The 19,138-nt window shown below is 43.8% G+C and overlaps 1 protein-coding gene across 17 annotated transcripts in view; it reads right to left on the reverse strand.

Annotated features, from left to right (window-relative positions):
* LOC101975474 (uncharacterized) overlaps positions 1-19,138 on the reverse strand; it is a 76,648-nt gene that overhangs the window by 4,964 nt on the left and 52,546 nt on the right. For 6 of the 17 annotated variants that reach the window (XM_040272156.2, XM_078053213.1, XM_078053223.1 and 3 more), the window contains 4 exons: positions 17,700-17,791; positions 15,001-15,152; positions 11,831-11,966; positions 6,303-6,442 (listed from right to left, as the gene is read on the reverse strand). In XM_040272156.2, coding sequence (XP_040128090.2) covers positions 6,303-6,350 — 48 coding nt within the window. In that variant the 5' untranslated portion in view covers positions 6,351-6,442; positions 11,831-11,966; positions 15,001-15,152; positions 17,700-17,791. Of the gene's footprint in view, positions 1-6,302; positions 6,443-6,597; positions 6,662-11,830; positions 11,967-15,000; positions 15,153-17,699; positions 17,792-18,430; positions 18,572-19,138 lie in introns of all 17 variants that reach the window. The other 11 variants (XM_078053197.1, XM_078053209.1, XM_078053228.1 and 8 more) reach the window with 6 other exon arrangements.

The raw sequence follows: 19,138 nt of genomic DNA on the forward strand, positions 1-19,138 counted from the left end.
ACAAGGGCTGAGTGTGTTGGGAAACAACATGGTTTTTACTGAACCTCTGCCTTCCTTTAGAAAGCCTATTATTTTCTTCCATTTTTACCTTAGAACTTAAAGAATCATCACCCCTCTGTAATAATAATAATAATAATAATAATAATAATAATAATAATAATAATAATAATAATAATAAAACAACTCAATGCTCTGCTCAAGCAGGCTGGGGGCTCGGCATGTTTCATCCACAGGGTCACAATGTATTCAATGGGAATTGAGAACAATTAGAAGGCTGCAAATGTTTTACTTCAGACCAAATTTAACCAACTAAAAAACAAAAACAATGATCAATAAACAGCTTCTTAATTTCTTCTGAAAATGTCAAAGAAGAATGGGGTAAGCAGAAAGATGCGAGTCTCTTAGGAATAATTCAGTGTCACCAAAGGTCACCTCTTCCATATGATAGCCTTACAAAATTTTCCAAAACTTCAAAATAGACTTTATAGTGGTCAAGAAAGTACTTTTCCAAGCCTAATAGGAATAAGAAATATGCAACAATTGCTACCGTTGTCTGAATAGCAGACTGCTGGCTTGTTTAACACATAGTCATGTGGCACATAGCAGATTTTTGTTCAAGGACATTTGTGGTCACATAGGCCATACATACAGGGTTGTCTGTAGTAAAGGGACTCCTTGTGTATGAGCAGTGATGCTGGTATAATAAACCTAATGCACTGTCAACTGCAGGATTTGGTAAAACAACATCCTGGGGAGGTTTGTGGTCCAGGTACCACTGATACCACAGTGTGCAAGAAGCACACTGAACTGAGCAGTAAACATTGAGTCACAAGGGCTGTGCAAGAAGCTGTGCCATCCAGGAGCATGTGAATACAGAATGATGTTTGTGCAATGGGGAGACAAGCTAAATGTGCTCCTCCAGAATGTATCCCTGTATTTAAATGACACATGACTATACATAAAGGACTTTCCAAATATGATACTCCAAACAGCACAATATTAGCAGACAGATAAAGAAAGAACCAAGAGAGAAGAAAGTTTTCTGTGGACTGGCCTTTATAGGGAATGCTGATTAAAGATATAACAGGTATTTAGAGGGGAAAAAAATCACCAGCAATATAATATGGGCCAAGACAAACTGGTATCTAATTGCAAACGTGCACTGTGTTCCTCTCTATTACTTAGAGGATGATGGAATAGAGATTCTGATGTTAAAGATAAAACCAAAACTCTTTAAGAAATGGAATAGAAGATGAAAGTCACCTATGGAGAAAGGATTACTTCAAAGTGAAGAGGAAAGCCCAGGAGAAGGCCAAGCAGATGAGTACTGGCATCCACTGCAGGCCCAGTGCCCCTCAGTCAGGATGCGAGCAGTGGGGAGAGCAGGACAGCTGCCCCTGAGCAGTATTGCTTCTTACAGAAATTGACTACGACCTGCGGCTCAGGGTTTTTTTGACTTTGCATACAAATTAATAACATTTTACCTCTTGAAGCACTGCCAGTATATCACAGGGAAGATCTGTCTGTCCCTTTCTCTCCCTCCCCCGCCCCTCTAAAACACACACGCGCACACACACACACACACACACACTCTCACTGCATGGGGAGAAGAAAGGTGGCATTTTTCCAGTGTGTTCACAGAACTCCATCCTTCCTGAGCTCATGAAGAATGGTCCTGGGAGGCCTGAGTGTCTGGAACACCAGCCTCGGCACAGTCAAGAGAATGCCCTCCACAAGACACTCGACCAACAGCAGAATACCTCCATCACAACAGCACCGCTGAGGGAACTGAAGGTCACACCTCAGTTAACAAGTCCCCAAGGTACAACAGACTGAATAACACTGAGGAGGTGGATAGACATCCAGAAACACACTGCATGGAGATGAGGTATGAAGAAACAGGAAACCTGAACAGTTCTGGAGACAGTGAATTTGAAAAATACAAAGGACACAGTGACACACACCTGCAATCTCAGCAACTCGAGAGGCTGAGACAGGGGGATCGTGAATTCAAAGCTAGCCTCAGCAATGGCGAGGCACTAAGCAACTCAAGGAGACTCTGTCTCTAAATAAAATACAAAATAGGGCTGGGATGTGGCTCAGTGGTTGAGTGCTGAGTTTAATCCCTAGTGCCCCCCCCCCGAACCCCCTAAGAAAAAAAAGAAAAAAAAAAAAAACACAAAGGATCACTGGGCACAGTGGTGCATGTCTATAATTCCAGCAGCACGGGAAGCTGAGGCAGGAGGACTCCGAGTTCAAAGCCAGCCTCAGCAATGGTGAGGCAGTAAGGAACTCAGTGAGACCCTATTTCTAAATAAAAAACAAATAGGGCTGGGGATGTGTTTCTTTGTGGTTGAGTGCCCCTCCTCGCCCAAAAAAAGAGCAATAAAACATAGTTGGTTTTCTTAAAAGGATAAACAATATTGATAAACCTGCAGCCAAATTATACAACCGAGAGGGCTGGGGATATATTCCAGTTGGTACAGTGCTTGCCTTGTATGCACAAGGCCCTGGGTTCCACCGGCAGCACAAACCACCGCCCCCTACCAAAAAAAAAATAAAATAAAAAATAAAAAAATAAAAATCCAAAAACTAAACAGTAGAGAGATAAGATTCAAATGAACAAAATTAGAGATGAAAAAACTAATATCGCCATAGACACTACTGAAACACAGAGAGTCATCAGAAACTATTTTGAAAATTTATACTCAAATCAGCTGGAATATCTTGAAAATATTAAAATATTCCTAGAGATGTCTGATGTACCCAATATGAATAAATATCAATAAACAATAAATATCAAGTAATGAATTTGAATCAGCTATTAAAAAGGCTTTCAACAAAGAAAAACCCAAGACTCCATGGATTCTCAGCCGAGTTTCAACAGAAGTTTAAAGAACTAATAAGAATCCTCCTGAAATTATTCCATGAAATAAAAATGGAGAAAACACTGCAAATTCATGCTATGAAGTCAGTATCACCCTGATAACAAAATCAAAGTATTAGCAAACGGCATACAAAAATGCATGATCAAGTAGGTTTCATCCCAAGATGCAAATTTGGCTCAACATACAGAAATCAATAAATAGAATTCACCACATAAACAGAGTTCAGGTCAAGAATCACACCATTACCTCATAGGTGCAAAAAAAGCATTTGACAAGGTCCAGCCCCCACTGATGTTTAAAACACTGGAGAAACTAAGGATACAAGGAACTTACATCTATACTGCAAAGACTATATGGACAAACCCAAGGCCAATATCAAACTGAGCAAAGAAAGGCTGAAAGCATTTCCTCAAAGATCACAGTACCTCACAAAACATACAACTTTAAAATTAATAAACATTACAAAGTGAAAATTTTGTCTTTTGTGGACACCATCAACAGAGTGAAATAGCACCGCAAGGAACTGTAGAAAATACCCGTGAATCATGAATCTGGAGAAGTATTAATACCTGGAAAGAATGAAGAAAAAACAGCTGACAAGCTCAACCCATCTTCACGACATCAACAGCACACGCATGTACTTGGAAAAGAATGAAACATCCTAAAAAGCCACAGGGATCTATACACCCTGAGGCTACACTGAAGGATGAAAGGCTGTCTCTATGACAACAAAAACAAGTCAAGGAAGCCTGCTCTCCCTACTTCTGACAACATAGCAGAGAGGGTTACTCCCAGGGAAGCCAGGAAGAACACCAAGGTATTCCAGACCTCAGGGCCAACTCACACAGCCCCAGACACTGAGCAAAATCAAGGACTTCGCCAAGCAGATACAGGTGGGAACAGGCTCAGGCTCAGACCCACTCACCCCAAGACAGCAGCCACAGACACCAAGATGGGAGGAGACAGCAGCCTCTGCACCCTTCACCACCTCTCTCCCCATCAACAGTGACCACCTGACACGGTGCCTATTTGACTGGTGTTTCTGGCTTCCTACTCCCTAGAGTCTCTACTGCAAATGGATAGGGACATTTGATTTTTTTTTTTTTTAATTTCCCAAGGCAGCACCTACCAGAAAGCCTGCTATGCAGAGGGAGATCAGTACCTGAGAAGTCACAGGGCTCTGACACACACCAATACAAAGACCTCACACAAACCTCCTCAAAGGGACATGACCACTCAACTTTCACAGGCTGAAGTGATCAACCCCATCTCCTGGGTCATAGAGGTGACTCCTGCACCCCAAGCCATTTCCCAAATCTGGAATAACCCAAATGAGTTCACAATGTAGGGCACAAAAAATCCTGCACAGCAAACTTTATAGCAGCAGTATTCTTGATTTTCAAAGCCTGGAAGCAACAAACAGGAAGATGTATTTCCAAGGTCAGCAGTAAAAAATATGAGACAAAACCAATAAAAATCAATTAAATATCAAAAATCCACTTCACACATGAAATATTGAAAGCAATTAAAAGTTCATTTACAATGGCACTCCAAGAATAAATACAGAAGAATAAATAACAATAATAGGGGGCTGGGGAGGTGGCTCAAGCGGTAGCGCGCTCGCCTAGCATGCATGCGGCCCGGGTTCGATCCTCAGCAGCACCATATACCAACAAAGATGTTGTGTCCGCCGAGAACTAAGAAAAAATAAATAAATGTTAAAATTCTCTCTCTCTCTCTCTCTCTCTCTCTCTGTCCCTCTCTCTCACTCTCTCTTTAAAAAAAAAAATAACAATAATAATAATAATAAATGATACATAAAACTTATTTTCTAAACTGCAACACTTGTTGGAAAAACCTCAACATCCAAATAAAAGAGAAGCCATTCCATGCTCATGGAATTTTTCCTAAAGTCTTAAACTATGTCCAATGAATAAAATGATCCAACAGAAAAGATTTTTATAAAGTATATTTTACCTTATTTGGTTCTGAATAAATAAATTTCACATTTAAGGAAAACCTAAGCCTCAAATTAAGTGAACAAAGTAAAGAAACACAAAGGGCTGGTACTGAGGGAGCACAGATGTGTCAGGCTCAAGGGGCAGGTAAGGTCCCTGCCAGCTGGACATCTCCCACCTGGTCCTGCTCACTGAAACACTCCATGATCACCCTCCCAGGAGACCTAGACCATGACTCCAGTCTACGAGGCCTTCAGGTTTGCACAGCACTGCACTGGGGTGGGTGGTCCTATGCTCTGGGAGAGTTTTCCTCCTATACAACTGTGAGAGAATGCAAGGGCAGGAATCACTGCTGACCTGGCCCCTCAGCACCAGCATCCACAGGCTCACTGTCCACCTGTCTCCAAGGAATGGGAACAGGGCTTGGGGGAGACAGTGTCCCTAGGAGGCAGCTGTCTAGATGAGGCCTGTTCCAAGAGATTCCTCAGCATAAGGGCCTTCAGCTGCTCCCCTGATGACTGCAACCCACACCTTAGGCTGTTCTCTGGGAGAAGCTGACCCAGGGCCTGAAATTGCCTGCACTATGCAGGGCACAGGGCAGGTGTGAGCACCTTGGGGCACCCTAGGAAACTACAGGACAGTGGTTGAGAATATAGAACCCAAAGCAAATTCCTACCCAAAGACAGTAAGGCATCAGTGCCTGGGGAAGACAAAGGAAGGCGGAAACAGAGGGTTTTTTGTTTTTTGCTTTTTTTTTTTTTTTTTTTAATACTGCGGATTCAAATCAGGGACACTCAACCATTGAACCACACTCACAGTCCTATTTTGTATTTTATTTAGAGACAGAGTCTTACTAAGTTGCTTAGTGCCTTGTCATTGCTGAGGCTGGCTTGACCTCAAGATTCTCTTGCCTCAGCATCCTGAGAAGCTGGGATCACAGGCATACACCATCGTGCCCAGCCTACAGTGCTTTAACAGTGGAATTCCAAGTGACTGTTCTCTGCTATCCCATAATGGTAGATGTTCACAAACAGAAAACAAATCTTTTAAAAATTATCATCCATTACTCAGTGAAAAAATGATAATGCATATACTGTGCCCACTTGAATGTAGTGAGAGAACTAAGAGTTGATAATGCTGAGAAGTGCACAGGGAGGTAGTATCTGGAAGTATGGTCTGCCTTCCCTGCACACTTAGGGCCTAGGACTGTGGATCAAGCTGCACAGAGAAGGTTCTGCCAAAGTGGCTACAGATCAGGCAGCACACTGGGAACCCATCTGCACCAGCCCACATCATGGCCTGAAGGCATCAAGGGCTGAGCTGTAGCAGCATCTGACTCAGGTCTGGCTTGGCTGACTCTAGAGCTAACAGTGGGAGGCCAGAGTCCAGCCACACAGATGGTTCCCACCAGTTCTAAACAGCCCACCTCCCTGAGCAGTCCTAAACCCACACTCACCATTTCTTGCCTTCTGGAGAGTCCTGACTTCTTTCCTATGGATCTCATAGCAGCTGCAGGTCACAGGGAGACAAATCTCAGCCAGAGCCACTTGGGCCTCACACAGCAGAGAAGACACAGTCCTGGAGATGGATTCTGAGCTGTATAGGATGAAAAAGGCCTGTGAAACTATGAAAGGCCACCCCCTTCCACCAGCTGCCTACTGCCTGCCCAGGGCTCCACAAGACCCCTGCAACATCCCAGGCCACATATGCACATTCTGGAGGCTATTAATGACAGGAGATGAATCAGACACCTGGATAAATGAGGCCAGAAGAACATGGTCTTGCCCACAGTCCTTTTCAGGCAGCATTTCCTCCCTGCAAGGGGACATTTCCACTTAGGCAGGGCTGAGACAGCTCTCCACAGCAGGCTCTATTGTCTTCCTGCTCCTCTGAGCACACAGTCATAAGCATGTGTGAAGAATTACAGCCTTGGTGTCCAAGACAGCCGACCCTGACCTCAGAGAAGGTAAGTGCCAGGTTTGGCCAGACTGGAAAGGAGAGAGACAGGCATCCATCACCTGGGAAAAGGCCGGGGCAGCATGGCCCAGGCTTCTTCACAATTTGATTCTGTCAAGCCATTTTCAGCAAAAGAAATTAAAAGACAACAAATAAATACAATTATTAAGTGCATGCAAAACTAGTTATATGACAATAAAAAGATTTTTTTTTAAAAAAGGAAACACTTAAAGCAGCTCTGGTAAGGCATCTGCTTCACTCACAGCTCAGAATGAAATCCCACTTGCAGAAAAAGGGGTAAACACAATCCCAAGTTGGAAGCCAGACTCTGACTGCTGAAATGTGTCCCCAGGAGGACTCAGTCCCCAGTGGCCAGGAGGAAACACCTAAAGATTTACTTCTGGGAGCCCAACATGCCTGCTGACCTATAGTTTTCTGAACCTTTCTCTGTTCATAATTTGAACATCTGAACTTCCTACCACATCATCTTTGCTCTTACAGCACTCTGTATCTACCACATTTAGAACTGCCTAGTTTAGGTGAGTCCTGGCCCCTCCACTGAGGGTGCAGTCATTAGTACTGAGTTAGTGAGGTTGACACTTGCTGTTTGATCTGCACCTAGGGCACAGCCCTTTATGATTTTTGCTTTTGGCAACTGCTGACCCACCATTCTACTCTGTGTGGTAATTAGTGTTGTAGATGTCATAGAAGGTGATGGGTATTGACTTGAATACTGTATATTGTTTGCTTCTATCATTGTTATTGTTTCCCCCTTTTATGTGCAGTGACAGGAGTCTACAGGGACAGCTGAACCTCAGAGAGTTGAGACTCTGCTGCTGAGCTTCCCCATGACAGCCAAGAGAGCACCTGGCTCCACATCCAACTTGACCTTGTTAACACTTTAGCAATACAATGGATAGACCAGACAAAGTCCCCAAACTAACAATCAGGCCTTCAAGTAGGCATGGATGGGATGGGTTAGGTCCCACCCAGGGGCAGCCACTTCTGCAGCAGAAACAGAATTCACACAAGGGCTGTGAAGACCAAAGGTACAAAGGGTCTGAGTCGAGATCACCCCCTGCCTTTAGAATACACAGAGCTGTGAATGAGGAGCCATCACAGGGCATGGGCCCCCAAACCCCGCAGCCCACAGCACATCTGCCAGATACAAAGGAGAATCCCACTCTTTTGAGACCTACAGGAAAAGAGGAATCCTTAAGATCTGATATAGTGCACACTAAATCAACAAACACTAATCATCATCAAAGAACTAGCAGGGAAGCCAAACCACAAAATCCTCACAGAAATATTGAAAGAGTAGACACTTTTGCAAGAGAAGACAGTCCTACAAAGATCATAGGTAAGAGGGGAATAGAGGGCTGTAATTGTGGCTCAGTGGTAGAGCACTTACCTAGCACGTGTGAGGCCCTGGGTTCAATCCTCAGCACCACATAAAAATAAATAACTAAAATAAAAATATTATGTCCAACTGCAACCAAAACAAAGAAATATATATTTTTTTAAAAAGAGGGAAATAGAAATCCATCATAATAGATACATAAACTCAACCCAGGAATACAAGAAATGTTAAAAGAGGAAAAAGGAAAAAAAAAAAAAAGTAATTCCAGACATGGTGGACATGCCTGCAATCCCAGTGACTGGGGAAACCGAGGCAGGAGGATCAAAACTTCAAAGTCAAAGTCAGCCTCAGCAACTTAGTGAGACCCAGGATCAAAATAAAAATGAAAAAAGACTGGGGGTGTGGCTCAGTGGTTGAGGGCCCCTGGGTGCAATCCCCAGTACCAAAAAAAAACAAAAACAAAACAAAACAAAAACACAAGCCTATACTTTTCCCTACATCTTATCCTAATGGAATGACATTAGAAATCAACACCAAAACAAACAACAGGAAGCTGTTACATAGTTCACAGCTATGAATGGCTATATAAGAAAGCCAAATAATTCCCAAATAAATAACCTAATGATGCAACCCAAGACCCTCAAGAAACAAGAACAAACCAATTCCAAAACCAGTAGAAGGAAATCATAAGAGTTGAAATCAATGACAGAGGAAAAAAAAAAACTGAAAGGATCAATGAAAGAAAGAATTGGTTCTTTGAAATAGGAAGAAGAGGAAGCTTTTGACAAAATCTAGCACCCATTCATGACTAGAACTCTGAAAAACTGGGGATGAAAGGAATTCACCTCAACATCATGAAGACCATGTATAACAAACCCCAATCCAACAGCACAATGAATGGAGGAAAAACAGACAGCATTTCCTCTAACATCAGGAACAAGAACATTCACTCTGACACTCTTATAAAATGATACTAGAAATTCTAGCCAGAACAATTTTGCAAAAGAAAAAATAAAAGGGACAAAAATAGGAAAGGAAGAAGTCACATTGTCACTGTTTGTAAGTGATATGATCCTCACTGAGAAGATCCACGAAGTTCCACCAGAAGATTGCTAGAGCTAATAGATAATTTCAGCAGAGTAGGGGCTTACAAAATGAACATAAAAAACCACTGGCTTTTCTACACACCAACAATGAATCTCAGAGAAAGACGTCAGGAAAACAATCCCTTTCACAATAGGCTCTCACAGACAGACAAAAAACTATGAATAATGTAAACAAGGAAGGAAAAGCCCTCAACAATGAAAATTAAGGAACACTAAAGAAACACAGTATGGGACACTTTGAAGAAGACACAAGAAGATGAAAAGACCTCCTGTGTTCATGGATAGGTACAACAATTAATATCATTAAAACAGCCATACTACCAAAAGCTCTATACAGATTCAATGCAATCCCAATCAAAATACTAAATAAGTTAGTAAAACTGCATGGTACTGGCATAAAAACAGACACATGAACCAATGGTACAGAACAGAAGACGGAGATAAGCCTACTTATCTGATGCTTGACAAGGAGATCAAACATGCATTGGAGAAAAGACAGCCTCTTTAACCAATGGTGTTGGGGATATTGGTTACACATAAGTAGAAGAATAGAACTAGACCCTTATCTCTCCTCCTGCAGGAAAGTCAACTGCAAATAGATCAAAGGCCTAGGAATCAGACCAGAAGCTATACAACTCCTAGAAGAAAATGTAGGAGCACACCTGTAATCCCAGCAGGTCGAGAGGCTGAGACTAGAGGATCACTAGTTCAAAGCCAGCCTCAGCAAAAGTGAGGCACTAAGCAACTCAGTGAGACCCTGACTCTAAATAACATACAAAATAGAGCTGGGGATGTGGCTCAGTGGTTGAGTGTCCCTGAGTTCAATCCCTAGTACCAAAAGAAAGAAAGAAAGGAAAATATAGGGTCCAGCGTACAGAGCAGCAGTAGGCATGACGTGGGAGCCCCGGTGAGGACTTGCAATGCCAGGAGACAGGACAGTGGCTGGGGACACGGCGTCCAGTATAGTTCCAAAAGAAACCTCTTCTCAAACACACGGATACAGTGTTTGTGGGAAGATAAGAGAGGCATGAGTACTTTTTTTTTCTTCTTTTTTGGGGGGAGGTACCAGGGATTGAACCCAGGAGTACTAAACCAGTAAGCCACATCCCTAGCTATTTTTCTTATTTTTTATTTTGAAACAAGGTCTCACTGAGTTGCTTAGGGCCTTGCTAACTTACTGAGGTTGTCTTGAAACTCGCAATCCTCCTGCCTCAGCCTCTCGAGCTGCTGGGGTTACAGGTATGTACCACCATGACCAGCATAAGTATTTAAACAATATATATTAATGTTTCCTTCATAATTTCTGTCTTCCTTCTTTTTGTTAGAAATACAAGGGTGTCAAAAGGATCAGAAGTGCCCTACAAGTAGCTAGGCAAAGCAAACTTTATTTCTGCAGCAGGGCAGGCTACTGAGCTGAACCAAGTCTGGCAAACAGGCACACCTGGGTGGGCAGTCCACCTGTTTTTATCCCTAATGCAAAACTGTTCCTTGCTCAGAGAGGAGGAGCTCAGGTCACAATCCACACATTGGCTGATTTTAAAATGGAGAGGGAAAAGGGAAGGGCCATAATTATGACTGATCACTTAGGACATTAAAGCATTATGAATTGAAGACTGAGGACAAAGGGGGTTTAAAAAGGGATTATAGCTGGGATTGTGACCAGATCCAGAGTCTGCATTTTTGGCCACATATGGACATATGCTGTACATGCTGGGAGCTCACAATGGCTACACTTTAACCATACGGTTTCGTGGTTTTATAACTGAAATTGGTTCCACCAAAAGAAACTCAGACTACAGGTTTAACTTTTCTCTCTCCTCCGCCCCCCCCCACCCTTTTTTTTGGTGGCACTGGGGATTGAACATATGCATGCTAGAGAAGTACTCTACCACTAAGCTATAGCCACAGCCCTACAGTTTTAACTCTTGACAGAAATGAGAACATTAAGGACCAGGGTTGTAGCTCAGTTGGTATAGCACTTGCCTAGCATGGGTGAGGCACTGTTCAATCCTCAGCAGCACATAAAAAAAATAAACAAATTAGATTATTGTGTCTGTCTATAACTAAAAAAAAAAGAGTTAAAAAAAACATTAATATTACACTTCCCTCCATTCTTCCTTTTTATTTTCATAAGTACTTTTGAAGTCAAATTCCAGGTCATTCTTGTCTTTCCACTCACAGGAAATGTTCACTCACACTTAAATGAAAGGAAACTCTACCACTACTCAAGCTCCACAAATACTTCAAGTCAAATTGGCAATACATTCTATTCAAAGTCATTTTTAAATTTTACTTTTAGTTGTGGATGTTCACAATACCTTTCTTTTGTTTATTTAGGATTTGTATGTGGGGCTGAGGATTGAACCCAGTGCCTCATACGTGCTAGGCAAGCGCTCTACTACTAAGCCACAATCCCAGCCCCCAAAGCCAGTTTTGAAGGAAGATAGAAATGTTTGTTTCTATTTTTCATCTTTAGATAACTAAGTGACAGAAAAACTTACATAAGAGAAAAAGCAGCAAAGTGAGAAAGAATAGGCAACACACACGTGTAGATTTACTTACCTGTGCCAGAGAGAGCCCAAGTCAGTGACACTCAGCACATGCAGGAGGAGCAGCCCTCTCAGGCCCAAGGGAAGTTCAGAGGCAGAGCAACCTGGAAGATGCAGGAGTCACCCTCAATTTCAGCCTGTTTCAGGAACTGGAATATAAGGAGGAGGAGTTAAGTACCGAATGGAATATGTAGTTGAGACCCTGCTTCCTGCACAGTCGTGTGAACAACTAAATTCACTACTCCTGGGAGAAATGAGGGACAGGACTCCACATGTCTCTAATGATTCACACAGAATCCCAACTGAGTCCACATTCCCTGACACCTTCCTGTCAGGAAGCTTATCACACACCCTGGGAAACCTGGGCTGTGGGAGGTGAGCTGGCCCAGGACTGAAATCCATTGCAGCCTGCAGAAGGCAGAGCAGCTGTAGGCACCTTGTGGAAGCTCTAGGAAGGGCTGCCACCCAACCCAGAAGACAGGCAGAGGCTGAGGACACAACACCCTGTCAAGTTCCCAAGGGACGCTTTACCCAAGGACACCGATGAGGGGTTGGAGTCTAGGGAACACAAGGCACGAGAAGCAAAGCCCACCCCTTCCTCTTGTAGCAGGGGTCCACTTCCTACTTTGACATAACCCTCCTACTCTTTCACTGCAGTTTTTAAAAACCTTACTTTTTTCCCTTTTTATCCTCTCCCCTCCATAATCTCGTTCTGCCCATCCTAGGCTATGTCACTTCTCATTCAGTACACACCACGGGGCTTCAGGGAGGACACCAAAAGAACTATTAAAAAAAAAAAAAAAAAGAACTAAGAAATAGCCATCGCCCACGTCTACAAGAGAATTATGACCCAACAGGGAACACCTCGAATGTACCCTTTGAAGCACCTCTTATAAAAGTCCTACCCCGCAGTGGACAGAAATACAGCCTCTGCAACAGGAGCCCCTGTGTTTCTCCTACAAAACCATAAACTTCTTTTCCCTTTTTCTCAAAATCATGTCCTCATTACTAGACTGTTTTTTTTTTAAAGAGATAGAGAGAGAGAGAATTTTTTAATATTTATTTTTTTAGTTTTCAGCAGACACAGCATCTTTGTTTGTTTTTTATGTGGTGCTGAGGATCGAACCCAGGCCACACGCATGCCAGGCGAGCGTGCTACTGCTTGAGCCACATCCTCAGCCCCTAGACTGGTTTTAGGGACAGGCAGGACCAAGCCTTTCATAACAAATTTTTTTTTGTTATGAAATGTGGGGTCCAAGAGTGGCTCCTACTCCAGCTGCAGCATCTTTCCTGGGAAGGTCTGGTGCTCTGGGCAACCCCTTTGGTGCTGAGGATGCAAGGTAGTGCTGAGCTTATCGAGAACAGACCACTGGAGAATTAGGCGATGGGGAGAGTTTGCCTTGGGCAGAACCAGAGGAGCTTTTCCTGTAAGTAAAGGGAAGGACTGAGGGACCATCTCAGCACTGATGGGCTCCTTCTCCTAAGGGGACACCACCTTCTCTCCCTAAAATGGATGGATTCTTCCATCAATTGGTCTACTTTAAGAAAAAGGAAGCACAACAAAGTCTTGACACTTTGGTCATCTGGAAAGCCTCACTAATGTGCAACCCCAACCCTAATCCTCACACCTGATCCCCCTTTGTAGACACCACTGTGGCACTGCTGGTGTAGGAGTCATGGGTAAACGAGAGTAGGAAACAGGGAACTTTTCCCCTAACTGGTCCCTTTCAAAGGCTCCCATCTGTTGGTCATGGTTGTGGGGACGCCCCTCATTGTCTTTGATTCTATTACAGGCCATTTTAAGATGTGGGCAAGGCTGGGTTGTTCCCAGTAGTAGTCTCTTGGGAAAGATCTTGGCTGAAAAGGCAATTTATAGGTGTAAGACTATGAAAAAGATGATGTTTTACTGGAACAATCTGGCCTTAGAAAGCCGTTCTGTCTCTTAGGAATGAGAAAGGATAAGAATTATTTCTGAATATTAGAAAATCCATCAGAGGTGATGTAAGTGGAAAAGATTCCGTATGTGTAGGCAACCATGCAGCTGCATAATGAGGAGTCTGAACAGTCAGAGACTCATTTGACACTGCCTCTGGTGTGCAAGGACAGCAGGACACCAGGAAGATCTAAGTCCTTTCCGCTCAGTGCTGGCAGTCCCTCATTTCTGCCCAAGGCAACTGCAGGTCATCCTCCTGTGGCCCAAGGACCGTAACCCTAGCTGAAGCCCAGGAAACCTGCCTGGGCTGTAGAAAAATGGGCAAGGAAAACCTGACATCTGCCCTGCCTTCCAGCCCCTTCTTCTCCTGGTGGGAGAGGGTGGTCTGCAGAGGTTGTGGCCAACAAGGATGTAGCAGTGGACTCCAGCACTGCTAGATGATGACCTGAGGACAGGAATGTCCTGTCAATGTCCTTCTCAAGATCAGAGAAGACTCCATCTGGCCAAGGGAATCCCATCCCTGGGGCAGAGGAATTCTTGCTATGACAATATCCTATCAACCTAAATTCAGGAGGGGGACACTGGCAGAATAAAGAAATGAATGCAGAAAACAACTTTACCTAAAAAGCAGATGGGGGCACACTGTGAAGAGGAGCCCATGTGTTACAACAGCTGAATCCATGGCAAAAGGCTGAGTACTGCCTGCTGGGAGGGTGAGGAGAAAGCAGGACAGCCTGTAGGACAATGCAGACACCAACTGCACATGAGTCCTGACACCTCATCCTGAACAGTACCAACACAAACCCTTTTGTACTGAGAAGGATGAGAAATGGGCCAAAAAGCAGGGTTTTGACTCCTAGGATAGAAGTGCCAGGTGGAGACAAAGTTGCCTCTCCTACCTGCAGGAGAAGCATGGCCCTGATGAAGCATCTGCATGAGTACTCGCCAAGGGAGGGAAGCCTTGCTGACCTTCAGCAAGCCCCAGCTGGGAGGGCTACTGCACCAAGACTCTTGAGCAAATGAGTGGGAACTCCGCTGTGCACCAGAAACAGTCCAAATACTAAAGGGCAGCCCGTGGAAATGGGCACGAGATATTAAAAAAACACAGACCTTTGATGACTTATAGGTAGAGTCTACCCAAGCGCCCTGTGCCATGGGAAGCTTCAGACGTCTGCTATACTGACTGGTAGATACCTTCTCTAGGGGACTAAAGGTTGATCCTTCATGAACAGAAAAGTCTTTAAAAATACCTAGATTCCTCTTGAAGGAATTGATCCCAAGATACAGGCTCTTCTCCTTAAACAAAGTGACAAGAGACAATCTCTCATTGCAGAAGTGACCCAAGAAAGGAACAAAGCTTTAGGCGGCCAGTGGAAGTAGCACACATCTTGGGGACTCCAATCTACCGAGAAAACAGAGAAGATAAATCACACCTTAAAAAGACTGTGGCTGGGCTGGGGTTGTTGCTCAGCAGTAGAGCACTGGGTTCCATCCTCAGTACCACATAAAAATAAATAAAAATAAAGGCATTGTGTCCAAAACTAAAAAAAATATATTAAAAAAAAAAAAAAGACTGTGGCTAATATATGCCAAGAACCTACCTGGGATATGGTGTTGCCAACTGCTCGATTTAAACTGAGCCCAGAAATAGTATGTTAGAGACCTGGCTGGTACCCTGGGAGAGGGGAAAGGTGGATCTAGCAAAAGGATCTAGATTAAAATGGCACTTAAGGGGCTTGGGTTGTGACTCAGCAGTACAGCACTAGCCTAGCATGTGTGGGGCGCTGGGTTCGATCCTCAGCACTACATACATACATAAATATATTTAAAAAAAAAAAACCACTCACATGCACAAGGCCCTGGGTCCAATCCCCAGCACCACACACACACACACACACACACACACACACACACACACACACACAAACACACACATAAATTGGGGGTTGGCTCAGTGGTACAGTACTCGTCTAGCACACATGAGGCACTGGGTTCAAGCCCCAGCACCACATAAAAATAAAGATGCTGTGTCCTCTTAAAAGTAAAAAATAAGAAAAAAAAAAAGATAACCTGATTAAAAAAATAACACTTATGACAATCAGTTAAATATTAATTGCTTAAGTAAGTGTGTTTCCTCCAGGTTTCCACCAAGGATGGAGTCACCCCTTCATCTGCTACAGCGAATGTCCCAAAGAGAGAAATAATAAGACTTTCCAAGATTCCACTCATCACCCAGCTTAAGACGAAGCTGCTTAGGGATGTCATCACCCACTTCTCCACAAGAATGGGAGGTGGAAATTGACAGTAGAGAAATGTAACCAGGATCCATTTCATGCTTTGAACATAACCCTGTGGCTTATTTGAAATCTGAAATGGGTTTTTCTCACACTCTCCTCTTCCTCTCCCCCTCCCTAAACTTGGGGAAAAAAAGATTGCCCCAATTCCCAGCTTAACAGAAGTTAGCTGTCCTTGAGTTCATACACAAGAATAAAGTAATTCTGACTTGCAACAGCACCAAAAGATCTAAGAAACACCATCTCTCAAGTCTGTGAGTGAATTATGACACCTGACAGAGCACACCTGATATGCAGCCTCTGTACCTCCTCTCTAAAACCTTCTGATCCCCCTGCACAGCTGAATCACAGCCTCTGGGTCAGGAGTCCCAATTCTCCTCTGCTGCAAAAGCAATAAAACATTTTTCCTTTGTTCTCAAAACTGTATCATCATATATTGGATTGTCATTGAGACAAGGCTTGAGTTTCCTGCACCAATCCACGTTGCCTAGACAGTTCCTGATGTTTACAAAATTGATAAGTGTTACCATGTGGGGACAAAAATGAAATTGTCAACATAAGAAATAAACTTGGGCTGGGGTTGTAGCCTAGCATGTGTGAGACACTGGGTTCAATTCTCAGCATCACATATAAATAAATAAAAATCCTTTAACAACTAAAAAAATAAATAAAAAAATAAAGAAACCTGAACTCAAGTCTCATAGCAGAAGAACAAGGGAACACCCAAGTTCAAGGCTCAGCTCCACAACACTGCCCCACTTCAGATGCCAGCTGCAGGGCAGGAGGGCCAGTCACACTGCCAGGAGCAAATAGCTACAAACCGGGGACTCCCATCACCCCACCTCAAGTTCAATGATTTGATTTTAGCAACACACATCACTTAGTTCAGTTTAAAGGACATAACTTAAGACTGGAAAAAATGAAAAGATATATAAGAAAACGCCAAAGAGAATCCTGGAAAAGATCTATGAAAGAAGAAACCCCCTCCTCTGCATTATGCTAGAACAGTTCCTGCAGAGACCCCCTTTTCTATTATGACTCAGAAGATGCTCCATTTTTTTTTTTTTTTTGAAGGGGGCGGAAACCAGGGATTGAATTCAGGGGCACTGGACCAGGGAGCCACATCCCCAGCCCTATTTTGTATTTTATTTAGAGACAGGGTCTCACTGAGTTGCTTAGTGCCTCACCATAGCTGAGGCTGGCTTTGAACTTGCAATTCTCCTGTCTCTGTGTCCCTGGCCGCTGGGATTACAGGTGTGTGCCATCATGCCCGGCTAGAAGATGCTCCATTTTTACTTTTTAACCCACGGCAGACACACACTGAAGATCCTCCCCCTTTTTCCCCTCATAAGCAATGAGCTGAGCACATTGTTTATGGGATCAGAACATATACACATTAATCAAAACTGGCTTAAGTTTCCCTCCTTGCTCCAGGACCCTGAACTCTGACTCACTGGCAGCTGAAGACAACATAGGACCCTTTTTCCTGACCCCTCCTGAGAACAGGCTGACTTCTGAGAAAACACTCACTGACCTGGGATGTGACCTGCCCCCCTCCTCCCTGCCCTCCCCTTTAGCTTCTTCCTAACCCTGTTTGCCCTTCCCTAAGAAAGCAGCCCTTTTCTGCAGGAGCTGTGGGTGCTTGCAGAGCTCACCTGTGGTTCTCCCCCTCTCTGCAGTGCTCCTTTAGATGAATCACTTCTCATCCAAATCTGCACTTGTTTCCTTGGACTCTCCCGAGAACAACCTTGGACAATATCAATTACATCATCAGAAAGTCTCCCTTTAGCTTCCCATCCAAACCTTCATCACATCTGCCTGAAGACCCCCAGCTTTTCAGAGCTCTATAGCTTCTAAGTCTAAAGGGCTCCTGCCAGCTGAGTGTGGTAACACATGCCTATAATCCTAGTGGCTGGGGGGCGGGGGTGGGAGAAGAAACCCTCTTATCTGCAACACTTTCTTCTGGGAATGCATTCATTCCTGCAGCTACACTGAAACAGAGGTTTTCTCCATCTCTATCCCAGGTAGCATCCCCCAAGCAAAGCCCTGGATTTCTATTTTAAATTAGCAACACCTCACACTCTCAAGTGAGGGGGGCACATCTGAGAAACTTAGTAAACTTACTCTGGGGAATAAAAACACTTCGTAAATTTTTTTTAAACTAAGGGAATATAAGACCAAGTGTTTCTGTTCCTTTTCTGTTTTTTTTTTTTTTGGGGGGGGGGTCTCCCTTATACCTCAATCTTGCCCTGTAGGAGTATTTTCTAATCTTTCAGCTCTACTGATAAACAGCATTTTACAGTTTAAAAAAACTGATACTAAAATACCTGGGCAAGTCTTTCCAAGGCAACAAACCCAGGGAGCTGCAGCACCACTGGACACTGACCTGTCAGACTCCAGCTTCAGGTCAGGCATCTGTCACCAGGCACATCCTACCACCCCCTCCTGCTGCTGAAGAGGTTTGTAGAGTTTTGCTCCACCTTGCTGGGGTCCCCTGCTCTTTGGGATAACTGTTCTTCTTCCAGCTCTGAGAAAATCCGGAGGACAGGAACCATGTCTATCATGTTCCCTCAACACCAGCATCTCACTGCCTGACCTGGGTATCCCTAGCGGCTCCTCTGAGAGGCTGCACCCCACATCTCAGGCTGCCCTCTAGAAGTTGACCCAGGGTCTGAAATTGCCTGCACTCTGCAGGGCACTGGGAAGCTGTGTCCTTGTAGCAGCCCCAGGAAAGGACAGGGCAGTGGCTGAGGACCCAAGACCCAGTAAAGTGGCCTAAAGTTACCACATTGGTGTCTGTGCCTGGGCAAGATAGATCAGCATAAGTACTTTAAAAACTCAACTTGTAGTTCATTTCTTTATGCTTTCCACTCAAAGGAAATGTTCAGCCACATTAGAAACACACACACACATACACACACACCTTTTTAAAAGTGGCATCCAGTACTCAGTGAAACTAAGACCATTAAAACACTCTCCACTTGAATGCAGTCTTGGGAACAAATGTTGACACAGTGTTGACACCCACAGTGCTCTGGTGTGTGTGAGACACATGGTCACCTGTGCAAACCCAAAGAATGTTCTGCAACATGCA

The sequence above is a fragment of the Ictidomys tridecemlineatus genome, chromosome 1 (genome assembly GCF_052094955.1).
Source record: "Ictidomys tridecemlineatus isolate mIctTri1 chromosome 1, mIctTri1.hap1, whole genome shotgun sequence".
NCBI classification, from domain to species: Eukaryota; Metazoa; Chordata; class Mammalia; order Rodentia; family Sciuridae; genus Ictidomys; species Ictidomys tridecemlineatus.